General features: G+C 38.4%; 1 protein-coding gene across 7 annotated transcripts in view; it reads right to left on the bottom strand.

Annotated features, from left to right (window-relative positions):
• The window catches only part of LOC134353705 (uncharacterized), a 66,880-nt gene that overhangs the window by 20,423 nt on the left and 24,963 nt on the right, over window positions 1-21,494 (bottom strand). For all 7 annotated transcript variants that reach the window (XM_063061984.1, XM_063061985.1, XM_063061986.1 and 4 more), the window contains exons 2-11: window positions 19,175-19,516; window positions 17,542-17,862; window positions 16,607-16,723; window positions 14,437-14,877; window positions 13,638-14,018; window positions 11,468-11,797; window positions 9,046-9,375; window positions 6,579-6,908; window positions 4,112-4,441; window positions 1,645-1,974 (exon numbers count right to left, since the gene is read on the bottom strand). In XM_063061984.1, coding sequence (XP_062918054.1) covers window positions 1,645-1,974; window positions 4,112-4,441; window positions 6,579-6,908; window positions 9,046-9,375; window positions 11,468-11,797; window positions 13,638-14,018; window positions 14,437-14,877; window positions 16,607-16,723; window positions 17,542-17,862; window positions 19,175-19,516 — 3,252 coding nt within the window. The remainder of the gene's footprint in view (window positions 1-1,644; window positions 1,975-4,111; window positions 4,442-6,578; window positions 6,909-9,045; window positions 9,376-11,467; window positions 11,798-13,637; window positions 14,019-14,436; window positions 14,878-16,606; window positions 16,724-17,541; window positions 17,863-19,174; window positions 19,517-21,494) is intronic.

The raw sequence follows: 21,494 nt of genomic DNA, 5'->3' as shown, positions 1-21,494 counted from the left end.
GTATTCATCTGATCAGGAGGCATACAAATAACAGAAAAAATTTAATTTTGTAAAGCTTAATCAGATCTGTATTTTGCTCTTTGCGTGTATTTTGTCATCATGTAAAGAACTGCGTTGAAATTTATTGGATATGGGCACCCAAGGAATGAAGGCAGCAGACTGAAAGAGCGTTGAAATGGACGGGCAGCTTGTATACAACAGCTCAAATTCACTATTCCAAATACTAATGCTTGTCTCATCTGCAATATAAAATTCTACTTTGACCTAATAATGGATTTCAAGTAAAACATGTCCAGCACCATAATTACTTATTTGCATGCTAACTGGCCCCAACATTTTACACAATACTTTCAACTCAACTCCTCCAGTAAAATTATTGTTCCAATCATTTCACCAACTGTGCCAGTTAAAAATTACACATTTCACACCGAGGATTTGTCATCAAATCTGATCACACAGCTGCTAAACATCAGCGATACCCCCTCCCACACCCATCCTTCCCCACCCCGTTAAACTGCTGTCCTGAAGCAGAAAGCATCAGCTGTGAGAAATCCTTTTCAGAAGATTTTCTCAGTGACATCGGGCGTATTGGTGCTTCACTGCTTTGTGATTAACCATATATTCCAGCAAAGAACCCTCTAATAATCATTTGTTATTAGCGCACAAAGGAATTTTAATTGCGCAGAAATTATTTTCACACTCTACCTCGTTGGTAAGTTAAGTATATCTCACCATCGTACATAATCACATTCCCTTTTCTGGTTTCTGACTCACTGATGTGTATTATTTTATTTCTTTTAAACAATAAATAACAAAGAAGACTTGGTAGCTTATTATCCTTAGAATAGCTTCAGGTTTACTTCCACTTAAAAATTCCATGCTGATGTCACTGGGCAAAAAAATTGCACCGCGCAAGATTTTTCAACAGAATGGTCATTACGAATTAGAGGGAACATTGTGTTCTAGTCCTTTTATTTCTGAAAATCTGTAACATTACCAGCCTCTGTTACTCCCCAGCAATGGGCTACACCCAAGCCCTGCACCATTGCACTGGTTAGTTACCTTACTTGATCCAGCACTTTCCAGTGCCAGCCATCAGAGGCACAGTCTGCACACTGTCTCCACGGCTTCCTCTGCACCCGATCTGTGCACTGAGGCAATCACAGTGCTATTCTCACTGAGATGCCAGTTCTAGGCACTCAGTATATGTAACTGTGGCCAAGATGCTATGCTCTGTGGGATAGCAGCAAATGATGTACTGGTGGTCTTATCAGAATACAGAGTGCCAATCTCATTGAAATGTACAAAACTCTTATCTGTCTGGACAGGAATTAATGTGTAGTTGATGTTTCAATTGGCTGATATACCGAGAAGAAGGTATCAGTGTCTTAACAGTTTGGATATGAGAAAAAAAATCATCATTCAGAGCTGTGAGGAAACTATGAAGCCATCTTCAAGGCAGAATTTGAAAGCTATTGGAAAATAAAGTCTGTGGGGCCAGTACAGGGATATAACACTGCAATAAAAAAAAAACAAAGCCTGGCATGATCGTATTGAATAGAAAAGCAGCCATGAGAAGCCAAATGGCTTAGCCTGCTTCTTATGGTACAATGTGATTGCAGACTTGGTTAGAATGGTATTCACCTCTTAATTGAAGACAGTAACTGGATGTGACAGGCTTGGTTGAAGTTTCAGAATGAAGGAATTGCATCTTGAACTCTTTCCCATGATCACGAGCCGTTGGTTTAAATGTCCAATGGGCTGATCGTGAGTAAAAACCACTGGAATCCACTGTACTTTCTTCAGTGACTATTCCTGCTTGTGAGGCATCTTGAATTTTATTATTATCTTTGAACCAGAATATATGATTTCCTTCTGGAAAAAATCCATAAGCCGTGCAGGAAAGTGTTACAGGCTTTCCTATTTCAGGGCAAGGTGGATCCGCCTTAATTTCTGAGATCTTTGGCAATGAAACTAGACATAAAAAAGGAAGAAAAATAGGTTAAACCAAATATGCAACTTAAAGAACATTACAATTTAAACCAAAACTGACACGCATTTCTAAGTCAGTAGTTAAAGTCTGAACCACACTCCTTCCCTACCTCCCATTCACTAGAGCTGAAACATACAGTGATAAAGGAGTTTGTTTGTTAATGCAGAAGTCACATATGTTTGAAAGACAAACGTTTGGCAAGCATGCTGGGAACGATTCTTGACACCAGAGTCAGAATTCATCACTTCATGGAGGAAAAGGAAAGTGATTTTGTTTTAAAACTGATTCCAGAAGGGTATACATGCATGTTCAGCTGTGGAAGCCGGTACCAGAATCATCCATGGAAATCCAGTCCATGTTAGAATACTTGAAGAGTGGGCCACTGACTGAGCAGAAAGGAAAAGCACATGATCCTTCTACAACTACTTATCATTCGCCATAACCTGCCGATGTACCTGGAAATGAGCATCTCATTGACCTTTATTCATATGATCAGGAGGCATACAAATAACAGAAAAAATCCAATTTTGTAAACCTTAATTAGATCTGTATTTTGCTCTTTGTGTGTATTTTGTCATCATGTAAAGAACTGCATTGAAATTTATTGGATATGGGCACCCAAGGAATGAAGGCAGCAGACTGACAGAGCGTTGAAATGGAATGGCAGCTTGTATAAAACAGCTCAAGTTCACTATTCCAAATACTAATGCTTGTCTCATCTGCAATATAAAATTCTACTTTGACCCAATAATGGATTTCAAGTAAAACATGTCCAGTACCATAATTACTTATTTGCATGCTAACTGGCCCCAACATTTTACACAATACTTACAACTCTTTATGATATTTAAACTCCTCCTGTAAAAGTATTGTTTCAATCATTTCACCAACTGTGCCAGTTAAAAATTACACAGTTCACACCGAGGATTTGTCATCAAATCTGAACATCAGCGATACCCCCTCCCACACCCATCCCTCCCCCGCCCCGTTAAACTGCTGTTCTGCAGCAGAAAGCATCAGCTGAGTGAAATCCTTTCCACAATGATTGAGAAATTTTCTCAGTGACATCGGGCGTATTAGAGCTTCACTGCTTTGTTATTAATCATACATTCCAGCAATAACCATTTGCTACAAATGCAAAAAGGAATTTTAATTGTGCACAAATTATTGTCACCCACTACAACGTTGGTAAGTTAAGTATATTTCACCATCGTACATAATCACATTCCCTTTTCTGGTTTCTGACTCAATGATGTGTATTATTTTATTTCTTTTAAACAATAAATAACAAAGAAGACTTGGTAGCTTATTATCCTTAGAATAGCTTCAGGTTTACTTCCAATTAAAAATTCAATGCTGTTGTCACTGGGCAACAAAATTGCAGTGCAAGATTTTTGCGCACAATGGTCAATACAAATTAGAGGGAACATTGTGCTCTCGTCCTTTTATTTCTGAAAATCTGTAACATTACCAGCCTCTGTTACTCCCCAGCAATGGGCTGCACCCAAGCCCTGCACCATTGCACTGGTTAGTTACCTTACTTGATCCAGCACTTTCCAGTGCCAGCCATCAGAGGCACAGTCTGCACACTGTCTCCACGGCTTCCTCTGCACCCGATCTGTGCACTGAGGCAATCACAGTGCTATTCTCACTGAGATGCCAGTTCTAGGCACTCAGTATATGTAACTGTGGCCAAGATGCTATGCTCTGTGGGATAGCAGCAAATGATGTACTGGTGGTCTTATCAGAATACAGAGTGCCAATCTCATTGAAATGTATAAAACTCTTATCTGTCTGGACAGGAATTAATGTGTAGTTGATGTTTCAATTGGCTGATATACCGAGAAGAAGGTATCAGTGTCTTAACAGTTTGGATATGAGAAAAAAAATCATCATTCAGAGCTGTGAGGAAACTATGAAGCCATCTTCAAGGCAGAATTTGAAAGCTATTGGAAAATAAAGTCTGTGGGGCCAGTACAGGGATATAACACTGCAATAAAAAAAAAACAAAGCCTGGCATGATCGTATTGAATAGAAAAGCAGCCATGAGAAGCCAAATGGCTTAGCCTGCTTCTTATGGTACAATGTGATTGCAGACTTGGTTAGAATGGTATTCACCTCTTAATTGAAGACAGTAACTGGATGTGACAGGCTTGGTTGAAGTTTCAGAATGAAGGAATTGCATCTTGAACTCTTTCCCATGATCACGAGCCGTTGGTTTAAATGTCCAATGGGCTGATCGTGAGTAAAAACCACTGGAATCCACTGTACTTTCTTCAGTGACTATTCCTGCTTGTGAGGCATCTTGAATTTTATTATTATCTTTGAACCAGAATATATGATTTCCTTCTGGAAAAAATCCATAAGCCGTGCAGGAAAGTGTTACAGGCTTTCCTATTTCAGGGCAAGGTGGATCCGCCTTAATTTCTGAGATCTTTGGCAATGAAACTAGACATAAAAAAGGAAGAAAAATAGGTTAAACCAAATATGCAACTTAAAGAACATTACAATTTAAACCAAAACTGACACGCATTTCTAAGTCAGTAGTTAAAGTCTGAACCACACTCCTTCCCTACCTCCCATTCACTAGAGCTGAAACATACAGTGATAAAGGAGTTTGTTTGTTAATGCAGAAGTCACATATGTTTGAAAGACAAACGTTTGGCAAGCATGCTGGGAACGATTCTTGACACCAGAGTCAGAATTCATCACTTCATGGAGGAAAAGGAAAGTGATTTTGTTTTAAAACTGATTCCAGAAGGGTATACATGCATGTTCAGCTGTGGAAGCCGGTACCAGAATCATCCATGGAAATCCAGTCCATGTTAGAATACTTGAAGAGTGGGCCACTGACTGAGCAGAAAGGAAAAGCACATGATCCTTCTACAACTACTTATCATTCGCCATAACCTGCCGATGTACCTGGAAATGAGCATCTCATTGACCTTTATTCATATGATCAGGAGGCATACAAATAACAGAAAAAATCCAATTTTGTAAACCTTAATTAGATCTGTATTTTGCTCTTTGTGTGTATTTTGTCATCATGTAAAGAACTGCATTGAAATTTATTGGATATGGGCACCCAAGGAATGAAGGCAGCAGACTGACAGAGCGTTGAAATGGAATGGCAGCTTGTATAAAACAGCTCAAGTTCACTATTCCAAATACTAATGCTTGTCTCATCTGCAATATAAAATTCTACTTTGACCCAATAATGGATTTCAAGTAAAACATGTCCAGTACCATAATTACTTATTTGCATGCTAACTGGCCCCAACATTTTACACAATACTTACAACTCTTTATGATATTTAAACTCCTCCTGTAAAAGTATTGTTTCAATCATTTCACCAACTGTGCCAGTTAAAAATTACACAGTTCACACCGAGGATTTGTCATCAAATCTGAACATCAGCGATACCCCCTCCCACACCCATCCCTCCCCCGCCCCGTTAAACTGCTGTTCTGCAGCAGAAAGCATCAGCTGAGTGAAATCCTTTCCACAATGATTGAGAAATTTTCTCAGTGACATCGGGCGTATTAGAGCTTCACTGCTTTGTTATTAATCATACATTCCAGCAATAACCATTTGCTACAAATGCAAAAAGGAATTTTAATTGTGCACAAATTATTGTCACCCACTACAACGTTGGTAAGTTAAGTATATTTCACCATCGTACATAATCACATTCCCTTTTCTGGTTTCTGACTCAATGATGTGTATTATTTTATTTCTTTTAAACAATAAATAACAAAGAAGACTTGGTAGCTTATTATCCTTAGAATAGCTTCAGGTTTACTTCCAATTAAAAATTCAATGCTGTTGTCACTGGGCAACAAAATTGCAGTGCAAGATTTTTGCACACAATGGTCAATACAAATTAGAGGGAACATTGTGCTCTCGTCCTTTTATTTCTGAAAATCTGTAACATTACCAGCCTCTGTTACTCCCCAGCAATGGGCTGCACCCAAGCCCTGCACCATTGCACTGGTTAGTTACCTTACTTGATCCAGCACTTTCCAGTGCCAGCCATCAGAGGCACAGTCTGCACACTGTCTCCACGGCTTCCTCTGCACCCGATCTGTGCACTGAGGCAATCACAGTGCTATTCTCACTGAGATGCCAGTTCTAGGCACTCAGTATATGTAACTGTGGCCAAGATGCTATGCTCTGTGGGATAGCAGCAAATGATGTACTGGTGGTCTTATCAGAATACAGAGTGCCAATCTCATTGAAATGTACAAAACTCTTATCTGTCTGGACAGGAATTAATGTGTAGTTGATGTTTCAATTGGCTGATATACCGAGAAGAAGGTATCAGTGTCTTAACAGTTTGGATATGAGAAAAAAAATCATCATTCAGAGCTGTGAGGAAACTATGAAGCCATCTTCAAGGCAGAATTTGAAAGCTATTGGAAAATAAAGTCTGTGGGGCCAGTACAGGGATATAACACTGCAATAAAAAAAAAACAAAGCCTGGCATGATCGTATTGAATAGAAAAGCAGCCATGAGAAGCCAAATGGCTTAGCCTGCTTCTTATGGTACAATGTGATTGCAGACTTGGTTAGAATGGTATTCACCTCTTAATTGAAGACAGTAACTGGATGTGACAGGCTTGGTTGAAGTTTCAGAATGAAGGAATTGCATCTTGAACTCTTTCCCATGATCACGAGCCGTTGGTTTAAATGTCCAATGGGCTGATCGTGAGTAAAAACCACTGGAATCCACTGTACTTTCTTCAGTGACTATTCCTGCTTGTGAGGCATCTTGAATTTTATTATTATCTTTGAACCAGAATATATGATTTCCTTCTGGAAAAAATCCATAAGCCGTGCAGGAAAGTGTTACAGGCTTTCCTATTTCAGGGCAAGGTGGATCCGCCTTAATTTCTGAGATCTTTGGCAATGAAACTAGACATAAAAAAGGAAGAAAAATAGGTTAAACCAAATATGCAACTTAAAGAACATTACAATTTAAACCAAAACTGACACGCATTTCTAAGTCAGTAGTTAAAGTCTGAACCACACTCCTTCCCTACCTCCCATTCACTAGAGCTGAAACATACAGTGATAAAGGAGTTTGTTTGTTAATGCAGAAGTCACATATGTTTGAAAGACAAACGTTTGGCAAGCATGCTGGGAACGATTCTTGACACCAGAGTCAGAATTCATCACTTCATGGAGGAAAAGGAAAGTGATTTTGTTTTAAAACTGATTCCAGAAGGGTATACATGCATGTTCAGCTGTGGAAGCCGGTACCAGAATCATCCATGGAAATCCAGTCCATGTTAGAATACTTGAAGAGTGGGCCACTGACTGAGCAGAAAGGAAAAGCACATGATCCTTCTACAACTACTTATCATTCGCCATAACCTGCCGATGTACCTGGAAATGAGCATCTCATTGACCTTTATTCATATGATCAGGAGGCATACAAATAACAGAAAAAATCCAATTTTGTAAACCTTAATTAGATCTGTATTTTGCTCTTTGTGTGTATTTTGTCATCATGTAAAGAACTGCATTGAAATTTATTGGATATGGGCACCCAAGGAATGAAGGCAGCAGACTGACAGAGCGTTGAAATGGAATGGCAGCTTGTATAAAACAGCTCAAGTTCACTATTCCAAATACTAATGCTTGTCTCATCTGCAATATAAAATTCTACTTTGACCCAATAATGGATTTCAAGTAAAACATGTCCAGTACCATAATTACTTATTTGCATGCTAACTGGCCCCAACATTTTACACAATACTTACAACTCTTTATGATATTTAAACTCCTCCTGTAAAAGTATTGTTTCAATCATTTCACCAACTGTGCCAGTTAAAAATTACACAGTTCACACCGAGGATTTGTCATCAAATCTGAACATCAGCGATACCCCCTCCCACACCCATCCCTCCCCCGCCCCGTTAAACTGCTGTTCTGCAGCAGAAAGCATCAGCTGAGTGAAATCCTTTCCACAATGATTGAGAAATTTTCTCAGTGACATCGGGCGTATTAGAGCTTCACTGCTTTGTTATTAATCATACATTCCAGCAATAACCATTTGCTACAAATGCAAAAAGGAATTTTAATTGTGCACAAATTATTGTCACCCACTACAACGTTGGTAAGTTAAGTATATTTCACCATCGTACATAATCACATTCCCTTTTCTGGTTTCTGACTCAATGATGTGTATTATTTTATTTCTTTTAAACAATAAATAACAAAGAAGACTTGGTAGCTTATTATCCTTAGAATAGCTTCAGGTTTACTTCCAATTAAAAATTCAATGCTGTTGTCACTGGGCAACAAAATTGCAGTGCAAGATTTTTGCGCACAATGGTCAATACAAATTAGAGGGAACATTGTGCTCTCGTCCTTTTATTTCTGAAAATCTGTAACATTACCAGCCTCTGTTACTCCCCAGCAATGGGCTGCACCCAAGCCCTGCACCATTGCACTGGTTAGTTACCTTACTTGATCCAGCACTTTCCAGTGCCAGCCATCAGAGGCACAGTCTGCACACTGTCTCCACGGCTTCCTCTGCACCCGATCTGTGCACTGAGGCAATCACAGTGCTATTCTCACTGAGATGCCAGTTCTAGGCACTCAGTATATGTAACTGTGGCCAAGATGCTATGCTCTGTGGGATAGCAGCAAATGATGTACTGGTGGTCTTATCAGAATACAGAGTGCCAATCTCATTGAAATGTATAAAACTCTTATCTGTCTGGACAGGAATTAATGTGTAGTTGATGTTTCAATTGGCTGATATACCGAGAAGAAGGTATCAGTGTCTTAACAGTTTGGATATGAGAAAAAAAATCATCATTCAGAGCTGTGAGGAAACTATGAAGCCATCTTCAAGGCAGAATTTGAAAGCTATTGGAAAATAAAGTCTGTGGGGCCAGTACAGGGATATAACACTGCAATAAAAAAAAAACAAAGCCTGGCATGATCGTATTGAATAGAAAAGCAGCCATGAGAAGCCAAATGGCTTAGCCTGCTTCTTATGGTACAATGTGATTGCAGACTTGGTTAGAATGGTATTCACCTCTTAATTGAAGACAGTAACTGGATGTGACAGGCTTGGTTGAAGTTTCAGAATGAAGGAATTGCATCTTGAACTCTTTCCCATGATCACGAGCCGTTGGTTTAAATGTCCAATGGGCTGATCGTGAGTAAAAACCACTGGAATCCACTGTACTTTCTTCAGTGACTATTCCTGCTTGTGAGGCATCTTGAATTTTATTATTATCTTTGAACCAGAATATATGATTTCCTTCTGGAAAAAATCCATAAGCCGTGCAGGAAAGTGTTACAGGCTTTCCTATTTCAGGGCAAGGTGGATCCGCCTTAATTTCTGAGATCTTTGGCAATGAAACTAGACATAAAAAAGGAAGAAAAATAGGTTAAACCAAATATGCAACTTAAAGAACATTACAATTTAAACCAAAACTGACACGCATTTCTAAGTCAGTAGTTAAAGTCTGAACCACACTCCTTCCCTACCTCCCATTCACTAGAGCTGAAACATACAGTGATAAAGGAGTTTGTTTGTTAATGCAGAAGTCACATATGTTTGAAAGACAAACGTTTGGCAAGCATGCTGGGAACGATTCTTGACACCAGAGTCAGAATTCATCACTTCATGGAGGAAAAGGAAAGTGATTTTGTTTTAAAACTGATTCCAGAAGGGTATACATGCATGTTCAGCTGTGGAAGCCGGTACCAGAATCATCCATGGAAATCCAGTCCATGTTAGAATACTTGAAGAGTGGGCCACTGACTGAGCAGAAAGGAAAAGCACATGATCCTTCTACAACTACTTATCATTCGCCATAACCTGCCGATGTACCTGGAAATGAGCATCTCATTGACCTTTATTCATATGATCAGGAGGCATACAAATAACAGAAAAAATCCAATTTTGTAAACCTTAATTAGATCTGTATTTTGCTCTTTGTGTGTATTTTGTCATCATGTAAAGAACTGCATTGAAATTTATTGGATATGGGCACCCAAGGAATGAAGGCAGCAGACTGACAGAGCGTTGAAATGGAATGGCAGCTTGTATAAAACAGCTCAAGTTCACTATTCCAAATACTAATGCTTGTCTCATCTGCAATATAAAATTCTACTTTGACCCAATAATGGATTTCAAGTAAAACATGTCCAGTACCATAATTACTTATTTGCATGCTAACTGGCCCCAACATTTTACACAATACTTACAACTCTTTATGATATTTAAACTCCTCCTGTAAAAGTATTGTTTCAATCATTTCACCAACTGTGCCAGTTAAAAATTACACAGTTCACACCGAGGATTTGTCATCAAATCTGAACATCAGCGATACCCCCTCCCACACCCATCCCTCCCCCGCCCCGTTAAACTGCTGTTCTGCAGCAGAAAGCATCAGCTGAGTGAAATCCTTTCCACAATGATTGAGAAATTTTCTCAGTGACATCGGGCGTATTAGAGCTTCACTGCTTTGTTATTAATCATACATTCCAGCAATAACCATTTGCTACAAATGCAAAAAGGAATTTTAATTGTGCACAAATTATTGTCACCCACTACAACGTTGGTAAGTTAAGTATATTTCACCATCGTACATAATCACATTCCCTTTTCTGGTTTCTGACTCAATGATGTGTATTATTTTATTTCTTTTAAACAATAAATAACAAAGAAGACTTGGTAGCTTATTATCCTTAGAATAGCTTCAGGTTTACTTCCAATTAAAAATTCAATGCTGTTGTCACTGGGCAACAAAATTGCAGTGCAAGATTTTTGCACACAATGGTCAATACAAATTAGAGGGAACATTGTGCTCTCGTCCTTTTATTTCTGAAAATCTGTAACATTACCAGCCTCTGTTACTCCCCAGCAATGGGCTGCACCCAAGCCCTGCACCATTGCACTGGTTAGTTACCTTACTTGATCCAGCACTTTCCAGTGCCAGCCATCAGAGGCACAGTCTGCACACTGTCTCCACGGCTTCCTCTGCACCCGATCTGTGCACTGAGGCAATCACAGTGCTATTCTCACTGAGATGCCAGTTCTAGGCACTCAGTATATGTAACTGTGGCCAAGATGCTATGCTCTGTGGGATAGCAGCAAATGATGTACTGGTGGTCTTATCAGAATACAGAGTGCCAATCTCATTGAAATGTATAAAACTCTTATCTGTCTGGACAGGAATTAATGTGTAGTTGATGTTTCAATTGGCTGATATACCGAGAAGAAGGTATCAGTGTCTTAACAGTTTGGATATGAGAAAAAAAATCATCACTCATAGCTGTGAGGAAGCTATGAAGCCATCTTCAAGGTAGAAATTGAAAGATATTGGAAAATAAAGTCTGTGGGGCCAGTACAGGGATATAACACTGCAATTAAAAAAAAACAAAGCCTGGCATGATCTTATTGAATAGAAAAGCAGCCATGAGACTTTGTTAGAGTGGGTATTCACCTCTTAATTGCAGACAGTAACTGGATGTGACAGACTTGCTTGAAGTTTCAGAATGAAGGAATTGCATCTTGAACTCTTTCCCATGATCACGAGCCGTTGGGTTAAATGTCCAATGGGATGATCGTGAGTACAAACCACTGGAATCCACTGTACTTTCTTCAGTGACTATTCCTGCTTGTGATGCATCTTCAATTTTACTATCATCTTTGAACCAGAATATCTGATTTCCTTCTGGATAAAATCCATAAGCCGTGCAGGAAAGTTTTAAAGGCTTTCCTATTTCAGGGCAAGGTGGATCTGCCTTAATTTCTGAGATCTTTGGCAATGAAACTAGACATAAAAAAGGAAGAAAAATAGGTTAAACCAAATATGCAACTTAACATTACAATTTAAACCAAAACTGACAAGCATTTCTTAGTAAGTAGTTAAAGACTGAAAACTATTAAAAGCAATGAAAAAAACTATTGTCATGTCTTTCCTGATTTGGATTATTATTTTATTTCTAATTACTGGATCTCACTGCTTTCTTGTGGGTTCTCAGCTGTTGTTGATTGCTCATTAGTCTCTTGTTAAGCAATTAGCTTTCATCATCAGGACAGTCATTTTACATTGTTTATATATTTCACTTGGTAGTTGGAAGCACTGGTTATTTGAATCTGTCTTTTGTTGGAATGCTAACATTTTAATTAAAAAATAGAATTATTCAGGAGAGCTCTTTAAACTATCCTTTATCCTTTTAATTGTGTGAAATACTGTCAAACATCCTTGATAAGTATAGTCATAAGGTGGCTAGTTTTGTTCAAATAGTTTTAGTTTTTACAATCAATAGCAATTTAAAGTTTTATACTTTTTCCTCTTAACTATATCTATGTATTAACTTTTATTTCTTTACCTACAAATCAATGAATTCACCCATTTTAATTTACTTTCCTTTTCTAAGGAATTCTCTGTTCAATCAAATCCACCATGTTCACCTTCCTTTGCAGTAATACAATTAGCCTGTAGGATTTGTGACACTTCGTTTGCTGTCTTAGTAAATGGATGCCAAAAAATTACAAGGTATGTCCTAGTACCAACAGTTATCATTAGACATCCATCCTTTATGAATTTATGACTTATTACCTCACCCAATTACTGCTATCTTTGGATTACCAATGATAGATTCAAGTTATTTAACCTCTTCAGCATGTAGGATGATTGCATTTCTTACTCTAATGGCTAGAAATCTATTTTGCTGTATTGGAAAGAGATGAACCCTCCTACTGTATTCCATTGGTTTTCACAAGCTATGGTGTGTTTGAACTTGTAAAAAATTAGAAGTGCGGTTTATGACCCTTCCAATAAATTTGAAAAAACTTAGAGGCCATTTATTCAGCATTTTCATTTGATGTAAGTTGACCATTTCCAAACTTGTTTTATCTCTCTGTACTGCTGGTTCAGAGGTGCGGAGTTGTCGACACTAAGGCTTTCTTCTTTACCATTTTTAAGTTGTTAGTACTGCCCAAGTCTTTAGTTTAGTTGACTAATTCTGTTTAGTTTTTTTTTTGGGATAGGGTTTTAATTTAGTTTTTTTTCTTTTTCATGTTTTTTTTCCAGTTTTTTTTTTGCTTTGTATTATTCATTCCTATTCTACACAATTGGGAGTTTTGTCAATTTACACTATTTGGTCTTACAATTATTTATTTTAACTGTAACAATGTATCTCCTACTATTTGTATTATTGCTATGTTATGTTTTCATTCTATGAAATTAATAAAAAGATCGAAAAAGAATTTCAAATTGATTGTAGAAAAAACAAGTTCAGAAACAAAAAAGTAATCTTCTTCTAAAAACGTGTTACTTACTCACTTCACCAGCTACCCAGTGGAGCTGGAAACATGAGCAGATTTTCAAAAGTTGGGCACTTTCTGTAAGTAATTACTTATAGCTTTGAAAACTTTGGAAAAAGACAAAAGATATAATTACTTTATTAATTTCAGTACAATCCGACCCTATTGATTTAGCTTGTTATATTCTTAAATTATCTCAAATTTTTTCCCTTGTGACATTATTACTACCTTGTAACAGTAAGAGAAATATGGCATCGAGACAATGCATTCATTAGAGGAGCCTCCAAATGAAATAAGCATTCTGGATCCTTTCTTGTTGCAAGGCTTAGATAATAGTATACCTGTAATTCTTAGGGTTATTTCTTTCTCTTGCTTGTCGTTAGTGGAGTGGTGCAGTATGCTACATAAGTACTGCGAGTTCTGGTCTTGCTGTATATTTGGCACAATAACTAATACACTAACAATGCTGTAAGTTTTGTCTTCATGCTCCACTTCACTGATGTGATGCTTTGCCTTCAAATTCATCCTTTTGTCATCGCGTATGATTGTCGTGTTGTCCAGCTGCAACCGGCCAAGTTCTTCCAAATCTTTATTCTTTCTCTTTTGTTGCCATATAATACTTAATGGTCTTGGTTTAAATCCACTGACTGAACAAGACAAAGCCACAGGTTCCTTGTCTTTGATGAGAGGTGGCGTCAAAATGTTTAAAACCTTAGGTGGCACTTAGAAAAGAGAAAATGAAAAATTAATCTCACAAACTGAAATGCAAAGAAAGAAAAAAATACTGAATTGTTTTAAATGCTTAATGACTGAGTCCACCTGATGAAGAACTGTATTCAACATAACTATCCATATCATTGACATAAGAGATTCTACTGGTGCTGGAAATCTAGAGCAAAACATGCAAAATGCTGGAGAAGCTCAGCAGGTCAGGCAATATCTATGGAGGGCAAAACAGCTGATGTTTTGGGCCGTGACCCGTCAGTACTCTTCACCATAGTTGCTGCCTGACCTGCTGAGTTCCTCCAGAATTTTGTGTATCCACGTCAATGTCAAATACCATATATGTTAATGAAAGACATTCAAAATGGAGCCACAAAAGACAGCAATTAATAATTAAAGAAAATGTTTGCAATTTACCTCCTTTAACATCTAGTGTCAGTGTCTTAGTTATAGGCTCTTTAAGTGCTTGATGTTGAACTTGGATACTTAACTCCGCCCCATCATCTTGAGAAATATCTGGATATATTCCGACACTGACTTCTACACTGCAAATCTTTCGTGTGTTAATTTTAAATTCAGAAATCTGTGGTCTAAAGGATGCATCTTTGTCATCTGACTGAATGAGGATTTTCGTTTCATTACAATCTGGTCCATTTGTTGATATATACTGACAGCAGTTTATTTTCCCATCTTTGTTGCTCCAATTCAGAAGCTGACATTTATCATTCTGCTTCCTCTTTGCGTAGATCACAATTGTAATCTCATAAGGTCGAAATGAGCTAACCATCCAAGTGACTACGCTTTCTTCAAGATGTTTCAAAACTTGATATTCACTGCATCCAGTAATTTTTGGAGGAACTAGTCAAAACAAAATAAGTAATTAATGCTTAACAATGTAAATGTACTTTCTTGCATCCTCAGATTTTATTGCCTTTCTGGAATTACAGAAATAAGACACAACTAGTGTAAACAGACAAGGTCAGAATTTCCATTAGTTTGTACCATTATTATTCAGCACATTACGGCTTAAAATAGTGAAACGAACAAAAATTGATTCCAGTGGAATTAAGGGTATTTTAAAAAATTAAATAATTTGCTTATTCCAAAACACTGGAATGCTATTTATTTATTTATTTATTTAATTTCTTACGTCCAAGGGAGTAAAAATCTTAATGTTGTATCTCCATCACAATGTACAAGCAATGAAGAGGGACAATATGGGAGGAAATTGCCCTAACATTAAAATTGTATACATGATTGTTTTGTATACATGCATGTACAGTCAAATATGCAATCAGATCAATGTGGATTGATAAATTTAACTACTGATTTCAGATTTCTGTTAATTGCTTCCGTTGGTGAACTTTAAAGCAGGTTCTTAAAGAAATCTAGGTAGGAAAAACCTAGAAAATTCATCACTTAGCACAGTTTATTTCTTAAATATGTGAACATATTTTTTTCTCTACCCACCAAATTCCTCTGCAGATAAAGCATTTCACAAACAAGAGAAAATCTGCAGATGCTGATAATCCAAGCAACACACACAAAATCGTGGAAAACTCAGCAGGCCAGGCAGCATCCATGGAAAAAGGTAAACAAGCAATGTTGTGGGCTGAGACTCTTCATCAATCCTGAAGAAGGGTTTCAGGCTGAGACTTTGTCTATTTACTCTTCTCTATAGATGCTGCTAGCCTGCTGAGTTCCTCCAGCATTTTCTGTGTGTTCCTTCATGCTCATTTCATGTCAAGAGCAAATTCAGCAAATGCAGTGACAAAAAAAAAAGGATAAGAACCCATGAAATGGGCCACATTTAGTGGTGCTCCACATTGTGCTATTAAAACAGTGCCCGATGACAGGTGAACCTGGAGGAAATTCAACTACTTTCCTAGGGTAGAAGCTTATTGGGGAAATCAATCTACATTATCCAAAAGGAATTTTTGAAAATTGAATGATGTAATTTATTGCATCATAAAAATGAACTGTGCATCAATTCCAAATTCAAATGTGTTTAAAGGGAAATATAATTATTAAAAAAAAATCAAAATTAAATGGAGGTTGCACCGAGAGTATCAAATTCCATTCAATGGAGAAACACCAAGCAAGACTTTCTGTTGAACACCAATGGAGGAGTACAATTACTGCAGATTAGCTGTAATCAAAGCAAAAAGATCATCACTTCCCAATTTGGGGACGAGATACAAGAAACACTCAAAGAATCAGAACAGCCATACAAATTCACAGCCAGCAACCCAGGTTCAATGCTAACCTCTGGCACTACCTGTGTGGAGTTTCCACACTGGCCATGATGCAGGAATTTCCTCCAGGTGCTTTGGTTTCCTTCCGCATCAACAAAAAAATATGCAGGCCAATAGGTGAATGAAATCTGTGAATTTCTCCAAGTGTAGGTGAATGGTAGAACCTGGGGGGAGCTAGTGAGAAATTGGGGAAAATAAAATGGGATTTTGTAAACCAGTGTTTGATAGCTGGCATGGACACTGAGCCAAATGGCCAGTTTCTTAGCTGCATCTTCTATGACTCAATGCACAAACTGCAACACACCAAAATGATTTCACTGTCTTCATATTACCTGCTCGAAATCTCCACCAACAAGCAAGTAGTCCTGCAGCAAACGGGAAACATAACACAAATCCTCCTACAAATGCAGCTCCCACTGCTGCTGTTGAAGCTGATTCAGGCTCTGAAACTTAGAAAACCAAAACAAAAATATGAGCATTTAGACACACTAATAAACTTCATCATCTTGAGACACTTACAAGTTTTTGCAAATTATAAATCACCATTCATAAACCCCGTAAAGATTTTCAAGAAATTGAAACCATAATTGTGCAACTTATTTTCACTTTAAGTCATGTTCTGGGAATTCCATTCTGTAGTTTTGTTATTTTTCATATAATCTGGAATAAGTGGTGGGCTCAGAATTACCAGTATCCCAACTTTTGACTAAACTTATTTGCAAATGACATCAGTTGCAAGTTGTGCTGTTGAATATTAAAATAGAAAGATTAAAAACTAGCCCTGGGTAAGGGTGGTGACAGAAGGCTAGAACGATGCCTGCAAACCTGTCTCAATTATTTTTGGGACATATTAGAAGAATATCTAACCCACTGGTGAAGACAGAGGCAGAAGGGCAGGGCCCCTCTTACTCAACCAAATCAAGCACAGGAAAGATAGACAGTGGTGTGCAGAAAATGAAATTGTACGATAAAGGTCAAAACTAATTACTCATGGCATGGAAAGAATCAGCAGTTGCATTGGCACAAACAGTTAAATGATTCAATGAGCAAGTTACTAACAGGCAGTCACCAAGAGTCTCTGTAGAAATTCAAAATGTGCCAGCCTACTGTTTATTTGCAGGCATGACTCAACTTCTCAGCCAATATCTTTATGTGGTGAAATAACAAACAATGAAACTTTGATTTAAATCAGTGGAACATTTTTAAAAAACATTGTTACAAATATTGCTACATAGTATCCCCAATTTATTCAAAGTATGGAACATACCTTCAACCGTGAGTTTCACCTTTTGTGAAAGTTCGTCTGGAAGGGACTGATGTCTCACTGTACACTTGTATACATTACCATCATCATTCAGAGTTGGTTCAATTCTAATATTACTGGAAACATTAAACGTTCCATCATTATTAGAAACTGCAGCTCCAGTGCAGACATGTCTTTCCAATCTCTCAGTTTTCCCTCTGGATCTCTTTTCCCAGAAGATTTCATGCTTCTGAGGATAAAATTCCGTAGCATCACACCAGACAGATTTCTCTGTACCATTCAGAATGGTAATGTGTTGCGTGGATAGAAGCACCTTTGGCTTAGCTGTATTAAAAGGCAAATCCAACCTTAAGTCAGATAGGATGAAGTGTATTATCATAAATATCTAAAGCCAAGTCTAAGATATTGCTATGTTTACATAAACAAAATGTACCACTTTCCTTCCTTCAATTATTGCTCCAAAACACAGGATTTCCCTTTACTATTACTCCTGAAAGATAATTGGCTTGTTCAACATTCAATGCAGTTCCATGAGAGAGTTTTTAAATTAGTTATTCCTTCTGATCCAGAGTCTCCAAATAATAAATTAACAGACAGTGGAGAGGTGCATAGGTAATTCTGCAGAGATTATATGCATTATGGATAGTGTAGACAATTGCCAAAGGATATGGCAGGATATAGATCAGTTATAGACATGGGCACAGAAATGGCAGGTAGAGTTTAATACAGCTAAGTAATAAGTTTTACAATTTGGAAACTCAAATATGAAGGGATAGTACACTTTTAATGGCAAAATCTTTAACAACATTGATCTACAGAGGGATTTTGTGACCCAAGGCCACAGTCTCTTAAAACAGCACAGGTTGATAGGGTGGTAAGGAAGTACATGGCTCACTTGTCTTTATTAGTTGAGGCATTGAGGTCAAGAGTTGATAAGTTACTTTTGCAGCTTTATAAAACTCTGCTTATGCCACATCTAGAGCACTGCTTCCAGTTCTGGTTGTCCCCATAATAGGAATAGAGTGGAGGGTTTGAAGAGGGTACATAAGTGGGATGTTGCCTCAGAAAAAGAGCATGGGCTACAAGGAGAGGATGGACAAACTTGGAGCAACACACAACGTGCTTGGTCAGGCAGCATCTATGAAGGGAAATGGACAGTCGATGTTTCAGATTAAAACCATTCAAATGAACTAGGGTTGCTTTCCCTGGAGTGTCAAGGTGAGGGAAAACCTGATGGAAATTTATAAGATTATGAGAGGCAAAGATAGAAAAGACAGCTATTGTCTTTATCCCAGGGTCAAAGTGCCTAAAGCTGAGAGGGAGCAAGTTTAAAGATGATGTGAGCAGCAGGTTTTCTTTCTTTTAAAAAGAGACAGAGAGCAGTGGGTGCCTGCAATGCACTGCCAGAGGGGGCAGCAGAGGCAGATGTGACAGATGCATTTAAAAAGCTCTGAGATAGGCACATGAATGTGCAGAGAGTTGAGGGGTAAGGACATTGTGTAGACAGAAGGGATTACTTAACTTCCTAGCTAATTACTAGTTTAATTAGTTTGGCACAACATCATGGGCCAAATGGCTTATTCCTATGCTGTGCTGTTCTCTGTTCACAACAGGTAATGTTTTAGAAATCTCTTACCCAAGACCACAATTTGTGAACTCTTTTCCACTCTGTCAGGAGTGACAAGTACAACACAAATGTATTCTCCTGCTTCATTTAATTGGATATTTGGAAGATAAAGTGAAGCATCTCCTTTCCGTAATTCAGTTTCAAATATTTTGGCTCCGTGTCGTTTAGCCATAGCATCTCCTGCATTAAAGATATAGATTTCTTTCCTTTGGGATCCATACAACCACTTAACACCTACGTTTGATAGGTCAAGAAGTGGCGTTCCAAAATCGGTAACTTTACATTCCAAGGTAATGTCCGTATTCAATAATACATTATTTGGACTTCTAAAAATGGTCATATCCAACGATTCTAAATGCAAACAGAAAAATGAGGTAAGTTTATCTTCAATCACATATTACAAATAGAAATTAAACAGATCCAAGTTACAGTGCAAGTTATGGCATTCTTTCTAGCAAAATCACAAGTCAGTAAGTTGTTCAACTCCAGGATCACAGATTGATTTGTGGATTGAAGTGGATGCTGTATTGTTTGAAATCACAGATTTCAGATGAGTCACTAAACCTTCAGCAACGTAATATGAAGATACAAAATTCCTCATCAATATTAAATAAGTCCCTCAGCACTAACTTGAACATAAACTTTAGTCAACATTACTAACATCTCAGGTTAGTAAAGGTTAAATAATGCGTTGTGTCTCAGACGTTAGTAACAGTGCATACTCTTTAAAAGGTACTTCCTTAATTGTAAAGTTTATTTTGGGTACATTGTTATAGGAATGACACCATTAAGCTGGGAAGAATGCAGAAAAAATGTATAAGTATGTTGCTAGAGAAACCTCTTTTCACTGGGAGTCTCTGTAAATGCAGCTCGATAGCCCCTCAATAACAGCCACTGGACTCCACAGCAAAGAAACCACCTTTCTCAGGCTCCGTACGTATAGGGTGTATACGACTTTGGTCCCGCCAAACCCATGAGGTTGGGATGTCTTGCCCACCTAAACTCTGGTTTGTGTGAATGCTGTGAGATTTACTGACACCACATCGCCCCCCTCGCCATCCCCCAGGCAATCGCTGTTGGCAAGAAATAATAGACCATACACTGCATACAATTACAATGAAGTATAATTAACAATGTTAACTTAACCTAACAGTTATTAAAGTAAACAAAACAAAAAATGGCCCATCATAACTAAACAGTCAATTGTGCACAGAAGTTGGAGCTCATCTTGCAGTTGTCTACTTCAAGCACTGGACCCTCGGCTGAGTGAAAACACACGCCGCCTTCCAAATGTCGCTCGAAATTCACCTCGAACAAACGGGATCTCCAACAGAAGTATTGGTCCTTCCTCCTTCAACCCATTCATCTGCACAAAGCACCTTGTGCAACAGGGACAGCATCCTCAGCCATCTTTCCTCCTGTCTTCTCTCAGTTCTTGCCAAAAAGACCTCAACCAACACCATTGCCCTTCAAAAAAAACCTCTCCACACATCGTTCTCGAGAACCTCCCAATTCCACCATCCTGATTGGCTGACACCACATTGCTAAGGTCAACAACAAACTCCCTTATCTCAGCTCAAACCCAAACAGGCTGAAAGCAGAACAGACTGCTCTATAGAACTGCTGAAATGGAATATCTACAGCATAGCTGGTCGCACAGTGACATCAGCGCCGGACTCCGGAGCGAAGGTTCCTCAGTTTGAATCCAGTCGGGCACGCTTTCCATCCGTGCTGTGTTGAGTGTCGAGCTTGTAACTTGGCCTCGTAAAAAAAACTGTGCTGTGAGAAGGCCGTGGGGGACCACTCACAGAATCTTTCCTCCAAGACAACCACTTGGAAAAAAACTGGTCACCGAGGCTCTGGCAATGTATTGCACACACAAAAGAAAACAGCATAGTAGTAAAAATGTTAACCAGGGCATTACACTCTCCCCCCACCGAAAATAGTCATGTCCTCATGACTTTGAAACTTATCAACCTGTCATTAACAACACAGTTTTCAAAGGAATTTCGTGGTGTCAGGACCTCCAATCCATTTGTGAATGGTAGTGATATATCTCACTGGGGGAAGGATGCAACACTCTGTTTCCCCAGTGCATCATAAGCCAGCCTATCTAAAGGCGTCCGAACTCTGAAACCTCTGTATCCCATCTTCAGCTCCTCCAGCTTCAACCACTTCTTGTGACCCTTCCTGTCTACTACAGGATGCCTCCCCATCTGTCCTCATGTCTTTCAGCAGCTCAGATCCCCCTGCTCCATGACCAATTTAACTTCCATCAGTTTAGGCTGGTGAAGCTGAACATCCCTCCACTGGTGCTAACCGGCAAGAC

This window comes from Mobula hypostoma, chromosome 11 (assembly GCF_963921235.1).
Source record: "Mobula hypostoma chromosome 11, sMobHyp1.1, whole genome shotgun sequence".
NCBI lineage: Eukaryota > Metazoa > Chordata > Chondrichthyes > Myliobatiformes > Myliobatidae > Mobula > Mobula hypostoma.
Note: the sequence above shows the minus strand (reverse complement) of the source record. Positions and strands in the feature narration are given on the sequence as shown.